Source organism: Garra rufa, chromosome 11 (genome assembly GCF_049309525.1).
Source record: "Garra rufa chromosome 11, GarRuf1.0, whole genome shotgun sequence".
Lineage (NCBI taxonomy): Eukaryota > Metazoa > Chordata > Actinopteri > Cypriniformes > Cyprinidae > Garra > Garra rufa.
Window position 1 is genome coordinate 30,083,908 of NC_133371.1, and position 16,496 is coordinate 30,100,403.

Below are 16,496 nucleotides of genomic sequence, written 5' to 3' on the forward strand. Positions count from 1 at the left end.
GATGTTGTTGGAATTGCCTGTGGGAGAGAGAATGATAAAGAGCTTCTAAAGCTAAAATCTTCAAGTCTAGCAACAAAATCTTAGAGATGTCTGATTTTGGACAATTTTCCAACAATGTTTATGAGAAAGTTTGTAAACTATTTACACCTTGTAGATTTTTCATGACGCATCATCAATCGGCCATATTGGCGGCATTGAACTTAATGCCACTGAACCGAACAAAATGTGCATATTTTGCACATATTATTATAATTGGAGTACTATAGATAGGGGTGCTGCCTGCAATTTTGGGCCCTATGACAAAATATCTGGGGGCCCCTAAAGGGCGTGGGCCCTTAGAATTGTACTAACTTCCCCCCCTTAGCGGCGCCCCTGACTATAGACTAGGAAAAGTTATATCAAGTCAAGGAGAAAAGTGCAAAAAAACTGTCAACAAATGGTGTTTGTGGTTGACCTGATTGAGAACATTTCCAGTCAGGTAGGTGAAATGTTAGGCTAATTTCTTAATAGTATCTTTACCACGTATTAACTTTAATTTGTCAAAATATTGCGCCCTTTCCTGCTTACTAAGTCCTTCTATATAATTTAACAGCATCCACAAGTTTTTTCCGTGGTTTAAACAGCATAAATCAGCAGAAAAACGCATTTGGTAACCAAGCAATCCATGTTGTTGTTTACATATCGCCATTCGCCAATATAATGTAATGTAAATTTTACCTCAGAGGCTCAGTCTCATTCTCATCCAGCTATATTTAGTCGTACAAAACAGCTGGTTTTGCTACTTGATTTTGCAAACTGGTGTGTTTTACCATATTATTTTAATGTATTATGAACATTATGATGTAGTGCTAACAGTTTTACATTTTAAAGCACTTTATTATTCTTCTGGCTATTTCCCAAATGAACCGGAAGTTTTGCACATTAACAGAAAATGGCTTACCTCCACGTTAAAAAATAAGTATAAGCCACGCAAAGTAATAAGAGAAAAAATACTTTCAATACTGTTAGCACTTTAGCATAGTTTTACACATGTAAACAAATGTAATATATGATTGCAAGGACGTTAGTTTTTTTTTTAAATTATTTCTAGCTTTCCTGAAAGTCATTGAATAAGTTGCACACTTGATACAAGCATGCCCTTTTCCAGGCAATCCAATTTTGAAAGCCTTAACGTTTTTAATCAAATAAATCTGAGCACTCATCTAAACCACGTCACACAATCACAATTATTTTTAAGGGATTATGATATTTCAAAACCACTTAAAGGATTCAAAAATAGTCTTTCCGTATTGACTTGAAAAGGATGAAATTAGGCCAATTTAAATTCCACCATATTACCGATGACAAGTCTTCTCCACGCTTTCGCGACCGCACCTTTTCCACGGAGATCACGAGAAGAATCCGGTTTTCCTCATGGCCTAATCCTGGTTCCCATCGGTAGAAAAGACCTCACAATAGAAGGAAAGCGGACATATTAATTCTTTCACATAAACTGGTGATCAAAGATAGAGGAAATCCAGTGCGACAATTGAACAGTTCGTGAAAAGTTCAAAAGAATGTGATAATCCAATCTCAATGCACATCATCAAGAGCAGAATAAGGAAAGTATTTGTGACTCTGGACCTCAAAAACAGTTAAGTAGCACAGGCATATTTGTAGCAATAGCCAAAAATACATTGGGTCAACATTATAGTGTTTTTTTTAATGCCAAAAATCATTAGGATATTAAAGATCATGTCCCATTAAGATATTTTGACATTTCCTATCGCAAATATTTTAAAACTTATTTTTTGATTAGTAATATGCATTGCTAAGAACTTAATTTCGACAACTTTTCTCAATATTGTGATTTTTTTTTTGCACCTGCAGATTTTCAAATAAGGCCAAATATCTTTTTGTCTTATAACAAACCACCAATGGAAAACTGTATAAATCATATTATTATGACAATTATGACTGGTTTTGTGGTCCAGGGTCACATTTTTGCTTTCAGTCAATTAAGCCTCATTAGAAATAATAATAATTAGCGTAAAAATAAATGTGTATGTGTTAAATACTATAATGATAAAAAAGGCTAAAAGTGCTCTGTCTCGGGAGGATATGAGTAGACATTTCACGTTGGACCGCATTCTACACTTTCGCTGTTTTGGAAATAAGCCAAACCTGTGGCTGGTGTCAAGCTAGCCTGAACAGATACTTTCAGACATCTAATTTCTTCACTTCATTCCTGAGGCAGGACTGCGCCCACCCCTTGTGTAAGCAATTTAAACCTGATAGGAGATCATCAGCTATCTGCAGCCACTTCAGACTGAGGAAGAGCATCAGGCTGTGTCTGCAGCGCTACACATCACACTCCACGATGCTTTGACGCTCGACTCTCTTGCGTCGCGTCACTCTAGTGATTTTTGATCCGGGAGAGTAAATAACCAATTTGCTCCGACCGCCTCAGCACTCGATGCGTTTCATTTATTTGTTGTTAAACCGCAGACAAGTGCCTGAACGAATGCGTGTGTCAATACTAATTTTGTAATATGAACTTTTTGCCAAGTGGAATATGTTTTTATCTGTCCGTGGCAATTTGCTGGTTCACGTCAAGGGTCGACGCGTCGTGGTGGTGGGTAACCTACAGTTTTGTTTTATTTGAATGAATGCTTTCAGATTTGAAAATAATAATAGAAGATGAATTTTAGACGATGATTGTGGTTAAAAAGTAAATCGTTTAGTATAAAAACAACTTTTTTCATACCTTAATATATATATTTTTTTACTTTAATTTTTTAATGTGCAGAGTAGACTACGCGGTTGTGTGTTGAAACATGATGACTTGAAGAGATTCCCATCGCTCATTCCCTGTGCTTTCATCTTTTTATGCAGGTACATGGGTACTCTTGGATCTCAAGTGATGTGCGACAACATCCCGGGCTTAATTAACAAACAACGCCAGTTGTGCCGCCAGCATCCCAAGGTGATGCAGGCTATCGGTGCTGGAATTAAAAACTGGATCGGAGAATGTCAGCACCAGTTCCGGAACCATCGATGGAATTGCAATACCATGGCGCGGGAGCACAATCTTTTTGGGAGGCTTTTGCATCGAAGTGAGTAAGGCTCAAGTGTATTGTTTCAAGTCTAACGGTTGTATGCACATACAGTATGTTCTCTGCGCTCAACCAGCAGTGAAATTCCTTATCTGATATCAGATCATATTACAGAAAGTAAAACTTGATGAACTAGGTGTGCTTTCGACCCTTCTCTGCTCATCTGTGTGTGCATCACTTGATTTTTTTAAATCTATCATTTATTATTTATACACTACCAGTCATAAGTTTTAGAACTGTAAGATTTACATTTTTTAAAGAAGTCTCTTTTGCTCATCAAGCCTGCATTTATTTGATCTAAAGTACAGCAAAAACAGTAAACTTTTATATTTTATGAATATTTTTACTATTTAAAATAACTGTTTTCTAATTGAATATATTTTAAAATGTAATTTATTCCTGTGACCGAAGCTAAATTTTCTTCAGGTTACATGATCTTTCAGAAATCATTGTAATATGCTGATTTATTATTATCAATATTTATAACAGCTGAGTTTTTTTTTCCAGGATACTTTGATGAATAGAAAGATCCAAAGACCAGCATTTGTCTGAAATAAAAAAAGCTTTTGTAATATACACTATACCATTCAAAAGCTTAAAGTCAGCTTAAAGAAAGAAATTATAGAAATTAATAATTTTATTTAGCAAGGATGTTTTACATTGATTAAAAGTAATGACATAGACATTTATGATGCTACAAAAAGATTTCTATTTCAGATAAATGTTGTTCTTCTGAACTTTCTATTCGTCAAAGAAACCTGAAAAAATTCTACTCAGCTGTTTTCAGCGTTATAATAATAATAGATGTTTTTTGAGCAGCAAATCAGAATATTAGAATGATTTCTGAAGGATCGTGTGACTGTAATAATGATGCTAAAAATTCTGCTTTGAAATCACAGGAATAAATTATACTTTAAAATATATTCAAATAGAAAGCAGTTATTTTAAACAGTAAAAAGATTTCAAAATGTTTCTGTTTTTGTTGTACTTTGGATCAAATAAATGCAGGCTTGGTGAGCAGAACAGACTAATTAAAAAAAAAAACATTAAAATCTTAACTGTTCAAAAACATTTGACTGAAAGTGTAAATACGTTTTTTTTTTTTGCTGCCAGTTTCTAAACAGTTGTGACACCTGGAAATGACATATGGACTGTGACTTTTAGTCCAATATGAAATAATAAAATGATTTTAATTCAGAAATCACAAACATGTTCATCACAGAAAATATATATCCTAGTCCTAGACTAAAATACAGTTCTGAACGAAAAAAAAATGTCATGTCATTGACCCCTTAAAAAAAAACCACTCAGTATCTGATTATCTCAAGATGTCTAGATGTAATCTGAATCGATAGCTCACAATAGTGTCACTTAGCATGCAAGTGTATCCTTTACTGTTCATTGTGTTTGAGATTTATGTCAGTTTAGAAAAGAAAGGCTGGATTATTGTGTCTGGTGAGTTAATTCAGAGCTGCTCAGCAGCTTGATGCTTTAACTAGGTGTAATTGGCAGTTTTGTGACTTTAGGTTTGCGACTGTAAGTGTCTCTGGCTCTGTTTGCTCATCTCATGTAAAATCATATTAATGGGAACATCCACAAAGGAGCTCTGTGTCCCAGGCCTCTAAGCTGCTCTGCACATTAAAGTTAGGTTAAACCTCTGACTTTAATCTTCTTGCTTTAAGGTATTCAGACCTCCCAGAAAGACTTCAAACTCCTCTGTGACACTGTGAGAATCTACTTATTGTCAATGTCAGCGCACTAATTTAAAACAATTGCGGGGATTTCGTGGAAGGCATTCTCCGCCTGTCTGACAGAGCTGTTGAACGGAAACATCTTTGGTACACATGTGAAAAGCTGCAGCTTAGAACTTTTGTTCAGGCTGTTGCTTGTTACTGTTGTGTTCTTCCGCTTCTTTATACAGTCATAGCACAGAGTTTTCCACATTATTCACCTTCACACATAAGCTTACAAAATTAAGACGTATGTGTTTCTGATGTAAACCTTGTGTTTATATAATGGGTTATGAGATTAGTATGTTTTCATCTGAAAGGTTTATACACCGTTATATTTTAAGAATCAAGTTTTTGAAGTTAAGAATCAAAGGTTTTCATGTATACGTATAAATTAGTATAAAAAGTTTTATTTTATTAACTTAATTATCATATTTATGTGCAGAAACAAATTAAATATGTATAATATAATTGTAAAATATTTTTATGTGTGCATTATATAATGTAACCTTTAATATTAATTACATGTGTACAAATTTATTTTATATATAGATAGTATACACTTAAATTACACACAAATGGTATATTTATAAAATTTAAATTATTATATTTAAATTATTTAACATTTCTTTAAATTCTTCCAAATTAATTTATTATTATATGCAATTTAAATATATAAATATTTCAAATATATATATTGTAGTGCTGCAAAATAGTTAAAAGTTCATTTACATTTTATACATATATATTTTGTGCTGTCCAATCAATTAATTGCATCAAATATTTATTTACTTATATACAGATATTTATGATATATATTTTAGTGCTAAAAAAATTTTGCATTAAAAATAAGTTTACATAATATATCATATATAACTTAAATATATACATGTTTCTGTGAGTATATGTATATACAGTACACACACACACACACACACACACACACACACACACACACACACACACATATAATATTAGTGCTGTCAAATCGATTAATCGTGATTAATCGCATTAAAATATATATATTAATTGATATATAGACATTTATAATATATATTTTAGTGCTGCTACTATATATATATATATATATATATATATATATATATATATATATATATATATTAGTGCTGTCTAATCGATTAATCATGATTAATCGGATCCAAAATAAAAGTTTGTATATATATGTACAGTATGTGCGTGTGTGTGTTTATGTATTATTATATAATATATATTACTTAAATATACACATTGAAATATGCACATTTTACACACACACACACACACACACACACACACACACACACACACACACATATATTATATAAACAAAGTTTTATTATGGATGTGATTATTCGCAATTAATCAATTTGACAGCAATATGTATGTACATTTATTAACTAAACTAAACATTATTCCCTGTTTCTTTTTCTCAGGCAGTCGCGAGGCCGCCTTTGTCTATGCCATCTCCTCAGCAGGTATGGTCTACACCTTGACCAGAGCATGCAGTCAGGGTGAACTAGAAAACTGCTCTTGTGACCCTGGAAAGAAGGGCTCATCTCGCGATACCAAGGGTGCTTTCGACTGGGGTGGGTGCAGCGATCATGTTGACCACGCAATCAAGTTCACTCAGGTCTTCGTTGATGCCAAGGAGAGGAAGGAGAGAGATGCACGGGCGCTCATGAACTTACATAACAACCGTGCAGGGAGGAAGGTAACAACACAAACAGCTGTTGAGACACATATTGAGAAACAAAATGTTGACAAATAATAATCCATGACCATTGCATGGCTCATGCAATCAGAAAAGAAAAGTGCTTACTTTAAGCACTGTCTCCTTTTTCCATTCACAGGCGGTGAAGCGCTTCATGAACCTTGAGTGTAAATGCCATGGTGTCAGTGGCTCATGCAATGTACGTACTTGCTGGTTAGCCATGGCAGACTTCAGGCAGACCGGTGACTATCTGCGCAAAAAGTACAACAATGCCATTCAAGTGGTGATGAACCAGTATGGAACAGGCTTCACCAGTGCCTACAGGATGTTTAAGAGGCCTACCAAAAATGACCTTGTCTACTTTGAAGACTCACCTGACTACTGTATATGGGACCATGATTCTGGTAAGTGTGCCGAGGGAAACCTTAAAGAGATACTTCACCCAAAAATTTAAATTCTGTCATTATTTACTCACCCTCATGTTGTTTCAAATCTGTAAGACCTTTGTTCATCTTCGGAACACAAATTACAATATTTTTGATGAAATCTGAGAACTTTTGTGACCCTGCATAGACAGCAACGCAACTGACATGTTCAAGGCACTTAAAGGTAGTAAGGACATCATTAAAATAGTCCATGTGACATCAAATTGTTAAATTAAGTCATTATTTTTGTCTTCTTTGCACACAAAAAGTATTCTTGTAACTTAATAAAATTATGGTTGAACTATTTTAACAATGTCCTTACTGCCTTTCTGGGCCTTGAAAATGTCGTTTGCGTTGCTGTCTATGCAGGGTCAGAAAGCTCTCGGATTTCATAAAAATATCTTAATTTGTGTTCTGAAGATGAAAGGTCTTAGAACGACAAGGTGAGTAATTATTGACAGAATTTTCATTTTATGGTGAACTGTTCCTTCATTTACATTACCTCAAGAATTAAATTGAAGTTATTTTCCAGAACAAAAATATACAGATAATTTACTTCTACCCTTGTCATCCAAGATGTTCATGTCTTTCTTCAGTCGTAAGAAATTGTTTTGTTTTGGAGAAAACATTTCAGGATTTCTCTCTGTATAGTGGACTTCTATGGTGCCCTGAGTTTGAGCTTCCAAAATGCAGTTTAAATCCACCTTAAGGGCTCAAACGATCCCAGATGAAATAAGAAGGGTCTTGTCTAGCAAAACAATCGCTTTTCTAAAAAAAATACCATTTATATACTTTTTAACCTCAAATGCTCTTCTTGTCTAGCCTTGCATGAACTCTGTGTATTCTGGTTCAAGACAGTTAGGGTATGTCAAAAATCTCATTTTCTCCTCCTACTTCAAAATTGTCCTACATGGCTGTTTTACCTTTTTTTTGTAAAGGGCGTTTGATCTTCTTTGCACGTTCACTTTGTAAACACTGGGTCGGTACTTCTGCAACGATGTAGGACAATTTTGAAGTTGGAGGAGAAAATGAAATGGGAGTTTTTTGACCGTCCCTAACTGTCTTGAACCAAGACAGCATTTTGCATTTGAGGTTAAAAAGTATATAAATTGTGGAATTCTTTAGAAAAGAACTGATCATTTTGCTAGATAAGACTCTTCTTCTTTGGCTGGGATTGTTTAGAGCTCTTTAAAGCTGCATTAAAACTGCATTTTGGTAGTTCAAACTCAGGGGCACCTTAGAAGTCCACTACATGGAGAGAAATCCTGAAATGTTTTCCTCAAAAAACAATTTATTTATGACTGAAGAATGAAAGACATGAACATCTTGGATGAGAAGGGGATGAGTACGTGATCAGTAAATTTTGTTCTGGGAGTGAGCTTCTCCTTTAAGTTGGTGAATCAAATCTAAAGTACTCCATCATGTTTCATAACTCAGTGTTTGTGTTTCCACCCTGCAAGACTCCCACACTCTGCTCGAAATCAGCAGGCATTAGTCTTTGCCCCCAAACACAGTTGTAATCAGAGGACGTGAGCTATTTAGCTGGTTATTACAAACACAATAGTCATAACCCAATCCTGTAACCTGAATGCCGGTAAAGATTCCCTCCCTAAGGCACAGGTTTATCTCTTTTTACCTTTCTGTGTGTGTGTGTGTGTGTACGTACGGAATAACACCAGGTGTACCTATGTGGGAAGCAGTAAGGGAGGGGGTGCCTGTCAGACTACAGATGATCCCTGCTATCAGGTGACGCTGTGTTTAGACACATTACCACAGTTTTGTGGGCAGAACGGGAGCTGAAATTTAATCCCTACGCGCAAATGCTATAAATCACTGCCTTCCACGGCGGCACCTCTAAGTTTTCTGCCTAAAACTGGCAGGAAGGAATATTTAGAGAGGTAGGTCATGTCTCTTTTAAGTGCCCTGAGATGTATGTTGAACCCACTTTAGGTATTTATTATTTATTGTATGTCAGTAAAACTGCTCATTTATAAGCGTGTAAATTGAGAATGATCTCAAGGGCCAGTTCACCCAAAAATGAAATTTGTCATGTTATTTTAAAACCCTATGTGATTATAAAACAAAAAAAGACACAAAAAACGTTTTTTCAGTTTATTCTTCATATTCTGTGCGGTGATTAGTTTGCAGGGGTTTTAATAGATTTTTACCTTTTATGGGCATATTTACCTTTATAAGGGACATTTTTTTCTAACCTTATTAAAAGTATTCATCATCTTTTGTGTCATATTTTTACTTTTAATAAATTAATTAAAATAGTAAGACATTATAGGGTCAGTATCAACAAAATTTGTGTTTGCAATGCAGTGATAGCACAGAATGTGCATCTGAAGTGGCATTTGGATGCATTTGACTGTTTAATGCAGGACATGAATGCATTTACCTGCAGTTGCTAATAATACAAATCTGCATTATAATTAGCATAATAATGCAGAATGGTTTTGATTTTTTTTAATGTTGAATACTGATATGTGACCCTGGACCACAAAACCACTCATAAGTAGCATGGGTACATTTGTAGCAATAGCCAATAAAACAATGTATAGGTCAAATTATCGATTTTTCTTTTATGCCAAAAATCATAGGTTATTAAGTAAAGATCATGTTCCATAAAGATATTTTGTAAATTTCCTACCGTAAATATATTTGAAAGCAATGTCAAAAAAATACCCTTATGATTGGACCCTAAATGATTTTTTTGGTTTTGTGAAGTTTTGAGTTTTCGTTTTGGCTTTATAGGCTTTTGGGTATATTTAGACGCTTTTCTTAACAAATAAAAAATTTTTTTTTTTTTGATAATTATTGACCTAGAAAGTCCAGAGAATTGAACTGCAGTGTTTTTTTCCAGACTGAGTGAAAAACCTCGGACTAGTTGACAAAAGTCGTTTTTTTACATCTTCTCAATCATTTATCAAATGGTTTAATTGACAGCAAGGGTTTTAGAGGCAAAGTTTTTTTGAAACAGCAGGTCTGTCGTATTATACAGTATACAATCGTTATGCCTTTGAAAAATTAGATGTGCCCCCCTCAGTGGCTGGTTTCATTCAAATTTCTGATCTTTAAGGCTAAGTCAAAAAGGCCCACCAAGTTTCGTTCCGATCGACCGCCGTTAACTTTGTCTAAATGGTGCTCAAATGGTTGCGTAGTGAAAGTCGTTTTTATGTTTTTTCCTTTTATAGTGCCAGTGGCCAAGCTCCACAACTTTTTTCATGTGACCTCAGATTAAGCTCTTACATATATGTTCTGAGTTTGGCAAATATATCCTATTCTGCTCAAAAGTTAGAGCTGTTTTAGTAAAAGCTGCCCTGCTCCTTTTGAACGTTTTGGCGTCCCCTCACAACAAAGAGTCGAAAGTTCACTTTTTTTATACTTATTAATATTCATATGCAAAGAATCTTCCTGCACTTGTTTGGTTCACACCGGTGAAAAACCTAAGACTAGTTCACAAAATATCCAAAATACTCGAAAACTTCACCAGGTGATGATCAAACCCGAAGTGTGCGTTTTGTCTCGTCTGGAACCAAGGACTCCAACAACATAAGACACTTGAGTCAGCAACAAAAGTTTTAGGAGTTATGAGCGATTTCATTCTTTTGATCACTGTAGAGCGAAGTTGGTGATGTTGTAGACGTGTGAGTACTACCACCCCTCCAAGTTTCAAGTCTCTACGACTTAGAGTTTGGTCTGCTGATCCTTGGCCATTCTAACAAGTACAATAGGGTTTCAGCTCAATGAACTTGAACCCCTAATAACCCTAAAATCGCTAGTAGGTGGTAGCAGATCACTGTATGAGTGAATCATTGAGTCATTCATTCAACCGATTAGTTTGAACGGCTAATTTATTTAGTAACGAAACACCATTGTGTGTTGCTCAGAGCCGCCAAACAGTTGCTGTGGGTTTATTTGAAAGATTTTCATTGACAAAATAGAGCAAAAACGTGTCTAAAATGTAAGTCAATTAATATTAACTTATTGTTTATAGAACTGTTTTATAAAAATCAATATAACATTTGCAGTTGTGCTGATATTAGTAGAAAAACTAGTCTTCGTGTGACATTAACTATATCAGATGGTATAAATAAAAAAGACAAAAATCATACTGGGCCATTTTTGCCCCTTTATCTTGAATTTTGGCAGAATTAAATATGTTTTAATAGACTAAATCATGCAGTGAAAGCTGAGCTTAGTAGTCTAACCTCATGTATGCAATATTTTTCTGATTTAACGTTACTCAATAATGTCAAATCACATATCATTTAAACAACAACCATGATATTATCCTAGACTATATATGTGACCCTGGACCACAAAACCAGTCTTAAGTCGCTGGGGTATATTTGTAGCAATAGCCAAAAATACATTGCATGGGTCAAAATTTTAGATTTTTCTTTTATGCCAAAAATCATTAAGAAATTAAGTAAAGTTCATGTTCCATGAAGATTTTTTGTAAAATTCCTACTGTAAACATATCAAAATGTAATTTTTGATTTGTAATATGCATTGTTAAGAACCTAATTTGTACAACTTTAAAGGTGATTTTCTCAGTCTTTTTGATTTTTTTGCATCCTCAGATTTCTGATTTCAAATAGATGTATCTCAGTCAAATATTGTCCTATCCTAACAAACCATACATTAATAGAAAGCTTATTTATTGAGCTTTCATATGATGTATATATCTCAGTTTTGTCAAATTTAACCTTATGACTGGTTTTGTGGTCCAGGGTCACATATGTCCTACACCCCTAATCTGGGTATTTTTCAACTGTATACTGTTTTATGAATACTTTGAATTTAGACATTCTCCTCTTTTTTCACATTTCACCTTCATTTTAATTTTTTTTTACATTTTTCAATATTTTGACAAACTGAAATAAATAAGTGGTAAAGATACATATGAGCAGTATTAATTAAGATATTAGCCTAATATTTCACCTACCTGACTGGGAATGATAAGAACAAAAATGTTGTCAAGATTCTTACACTGGAAATCCTGGTTGAGTTTGGCCAACCACAAACACCTTTTGCTCCTCAGATAGTTTTTTTTACTTTTCTTCTTGATTTGTTATAACTTTCATCAGTCTATAATACTCCAAATGTTTTTCCCATCTGGCCGATTAGTACAGCCCAAAATATGACAATAATTGACAATTCTTAGCAGCAATAATCAGCAAAATATGCGAGGTTTCGTTCAGTTCAGTGGCATTGTTCACGGTCAGTGACATCAATATGGCTGAATAATGATGCATCATGAAAAAAACTATATATATTAGGAAGTAAGTGATTTCAGATGCATCCTGAGATGTTTTGAAACTCTCTTCACACAGTTTTGAAATGCTTTAATGATTCCTTTACAATATGACACAGTGTTTTTATTAATGGTACTGTTTTTAAATCTGGTCTTTTTTTCTTGTCAGCTCTGAAGGAACGTTTAAAAAAATGAGACCACCATTTTTTTGTGCTGACCTCTCTAGAGTGGTGGTTTGTGAGAAACTCTCTTGGCTGGGCCGTCTGTTTGATGTCAGTTTTAGGAGACATAGACTATACCTCGACTGCATAAGTGTGAAATCAATTACTAGCTCTCACCATGGTCACACATGTTAAACTCATCTCTTGGCACCCCCTCATCTTAATTCAATAAGCAGATGCATGCTCAGGTAAAGGCTGCCCATGATGTAAACGATATGAGCCCAGCATACCAGCCTGATGAACTGCTGTGGGGGGGAGTGGCCGTGTCATGCCCAGACACATGCCTGCCTACTCGCAATTGAGTTCAATAGACCAGTGGTGACATACCAATGCTGGCGCTACTGGTAGACTGAAGTGTTTTGCAGATCTGGCCTTCTCTTCTCTGTTCTCACCTTAAAATCTTAAAATTGGTTAAACTTCAAGAAACAAACTTGGTTGTTTGTATAGTGCTGAGGGATGATTGGCATTGAAGGGATCTTTATAAACAAAGGCTGCAGATTGTCACTCAGAGGGAGCATGAAAGCAAGGGTTTATACAAGGTCTTTAGCAATTTCTGTATCAGCAACAATCAGCGACGCGTCAGCCTCATAGAGGGCGGGGTTGTCGAGATTAGAGCCGTTGAAATGAGTACGTGATGAAGACCCGGAGCAATGCTTGATAGCTTCTATCATCAGTCCCTCATCTGACCAAGGACCAAGCGGTCATCCTTTTACATGGTGCCGACAAACCCAGTCTCTTCAAGACAGCACTGTCTGGACACTATCAGGCATCTGCCAGGCACTACACATGAGTCGAGGTCTGCTTGCCTCAGGAATTTTTTTTTTCAGATATTCACTACATTAATAGATTTCAGCAGTACAACAGATAAATAAATGGATGAAAGTATGTGGATCATCCTGTCATTAATTACTCACCCTCACGTTGTTCCAAACCCAGAAGACCTTTGTTTATCTTCGGGAACACAAATTAAGATATTTTTGCTGAAATCCGAGATCTTTCTCACCCTCCATAGACAGCAAGGGTCCTATTGTGGTCAAGATACAAACGTAGTAAGGACATCATTAAAATTGTCCATACGAAGCTCACAGAATACTTTTTGTGCACAATGACTTTATTCAGCAATTCTTCTCTTCCGTGTTATTGTAGGTGGCATTAATTAAAGTATCATGACGTGTGTACCTTCCTCTGCTTGTAAACAAGGCGCAATGTTATACGTCAGCAGCACCAGCAGCGCCGTGGTATTTTCGATAATGGTGGCAGACTGTCCCAGAAGTGTCTACTACGTTTCTGTGCCTTGACCGTGGTAGGACCCTTGCTGTCTATGCAGGGTCAGTAAGCTTTTGGACTTATCAAATATCATAATTGGTGTTCTGAAGATGAACGAAAACCTTACGGGTTTGGAACGACATGAGGCTGAATTTTCATTTTTTTGGGGAACTATCCCTTTAATTCATAGGTTTGGCTATTCCAGGCTAGTAGTAAAAAAATGTATCTATACTGCAATTTCTTTTTTTCTTTTTTCTGGTCTTTTAAGAAAAGAGTTATCATTTTATTTGCAGCAATGCATTTTTTTTTTCAGAAAAAAAAAACTATAGACATAAAATAAGATAAGATTTTTATTTTTATTATATTATTATTTAGATAAATAGATTAAAAAATAATTAATTAATTTGTAATAAATAAATTAATTTTAATTCAAATTAATACTTTTTAAAAAGCTGGAAATTAAAAAACTATAATGTATCTATAAATACTTTTGCTAGAAAATTGACATACGCTGTAAAAAAATTAGCGTGATTTTTATGGTAAAAGACTGTAAAAATGCTACGGTAAAAAACAATTAATTGATTAACGGTAAGTTCTTTTACTATATACGGTGAAAAACTAATGAACATTTCATGTAATTTCATGGTAAAATGGAATGTGAAAAGCAATGTATAATTTACAGTGAAAAAAAAACATAAATTCCCACAATTCCCTGTGCTACTTTTCATATTCATATGCAGTCTCAGATTTCAGATTTCAAATAGTTGTATCTTGGCCAAATATTGTCCTATCATAACAAACCATAGATCAATGGAAAGCGTATTTATTCAGCTTTCATATGCTTTCAAATCTCTTACCTTATTGACTGGTTTTGTTGTCCAGAATCACATTTGATGTCTTTTTGTTAAAATAACAATTTCTTCTGATTTTTTTGTCGTATGACATTGTGCACCTTCTCACCACAGAACCATAAGGGTTAATTTTTTGAAATTGAGATTTATATATAATCTGATAGCTGAATAAATAAGCTTTCCATTGATGTATGTTTGTTAGGATAGAATAATATTTGGGTGAGATGCAACAATTTGAAAATCTGAAATCTGAGGGTGCAAAAAATCAAAATACTGAGAAAAACGCCTTTAAAGTTGTCCGAATGAAGTTCTTAGCAATGCATATTACTAATCAAAAATTAAGTTTTGATATATTTAAAGTAGGAAGTTTACAAAATGTCCTTATGGAATATGATCTTTACTTAATATCCTAATGATTTTTGACATAAAAGACAAATCGATAATTTTGACATGTTTATTTGATTGAGGATCTATATGTGACCTTGGACCACAAAACCAGTCTTAAGTCGCTGGGGTATATTTGTAGTAATAGCCAAAAATACGGGGTCAAAATGTATGGGTCAAAATTATTGATCAAATTATAAGATCATGTTCCATAAAGATATTTTGTAAAATTCCTACTATAAATATATCAAAATGTAATTTTTGATTAGTAATATGCATTGTTAAGAACTTAATTTGGACAACTTTAAAGGTGATTTTCTCAGTATTTTGATTTTTTTGCACCCTCAGATTCCAGATTTTCAAATAGATGTATCTCGGCCAAATATTGTCCTATCCTAACAAACCATATATCAATAGAAAGCTTATTTATTGAGCTTTCATATGATGTGTACATCTCAGTTTTGTAAAATTTAACCTTATGTCTGGTTTTGTGGTCCAGGGTCACATATAACTTTTTTATGATGTAGCCATTCAGCTGTCTGATGTATCTCACTAAAACCTATTATGTCTAATTGAGATTTTTGCTTTATTGCAGGTTCTGTAGGCACAGGTGGGCGAGTGTGCAACCGTACGTCCCGTGGAGCCGACAGCTGTGAGGTCATGTGTTGTGGGCGGGGCTATGACACGTCACGCGTGAGCCGCACCACCAAGTGCGAGTGCAAGTTCCAATGGTGTTGTGCTGTTCACTGCAGGGACTGCCAAGAGGAGGTAGACGTGCATACCTGCAAAACCCAGTCGTGACACCACCACTCCTGCACTTCAGTGACCTTCCAGACTAAAGATTCCATCTCAAACCTTTGATGTACAGTGCTTTCCTGTGGCAAATTAGATACAAGTCTATTCAGCATGGCAGACACAAATGACCAGCAACTTAAAAACTATGCAGATTTGTTGTAACTTTTTGAAGTGTATTAAGTAGTCCATCTTTACTTATTGTTTTCTCCCCATCATAACACGCATATTTATTACAGCTTTGGAGCTTAAGAATGTTTATCTTTAATGTATTTCATATTTTGAAATGTAAATACAAACTATGTAATTTAAAATAAAACTTACATGTATGTTACGTTGAATAGTTATCTCTGTAAGAAGTTTGTTGTCCTGTTTTGCAGTAAAGATAAGAAACTATCCGCCTTTTTCTTCATGTAAGAGCGGGGCGTGGCCATTTGTAAATCTTACAAGGTTTGGCTTCGGGCTCATCTGCGTCTAGCTATTTTTATTTGTACAAAACAGCTCATTTTGCTGGTTGATATTGCAAATTGTTGTCTTACCATATTAATTTAATGTATTATCTTAATTATAAACATACTGGTTTGTAGTGCAAACAGTTTTACAGTTTACTGCACATTGATATTCTTCTCCCTATAGTGTCTAATGAACCGGAAGTCTCACTCATAAGCTTACTTCCCCATTGGAGAAAAAGATGGATAGACCTATTTTGTTTGACATGTAAAGTGTTTTTGGAAGCCCGTTTCCACCACTTACAATTC

At 34.7% G+C, this 16,496-nt stretch overlaps 1 protein-coding gene across 1 annotated transcript; it reads left to right on the top strand.

The window, feature by feature from the left end:
* Positions 1 to 2,319: 2,319 nt before the first annotated feature.
* Positions 2,320 to 16,032, top strand: wnt2 (wingless-type MMTV integration site family member 2). The gene is made up of 5 exons (XM_073850042.1): positions 2,320 to 2,614; positions 2,875 to 3,095; positions 6,259 to 6,536; positions 6,676 to 6,940; positions 15,542 to 16,032. Exons 1-5 carry the CDS (start codon positions 2,532 to 2,534, stop codon positions 15,745 to 15,747), a joined length of 1,053 nt encoding a protein of 350 aa, XP_073706143.1. The 5' UTR covers positions 2,320 to 2,531; the 3' UTR covers positions 15,748 to 16,032.
* Positions 16,033 to 16,496: the final 464 nt, after the last annotated feature.

Excerpts from the sequence above, each read along its gene's own strand:
- wnt2 (XM_073850042.1), top strand. The coding sequence starts at position 2,532 with ATGAACTTTTTGCCAAGTGGAATATGTTTTTATCTGTCCGTGGCAATT. Across the intron at positions 6,537-6,675 it reads ACAACCGTGCAGGGAGGAAG|GCGGTGAAGCGCTTCATGAA; the intron begins GTAACAACACAA and ends TTCCATTCACAG. Across the intron at positions 6,941-15,541 it reads TATATGGGACCATGATTCTG|GTTCTGTAGGCACAGGTGGG; the intron begins GTAAGTGTGCCG and ends GCTTTATTGCAG.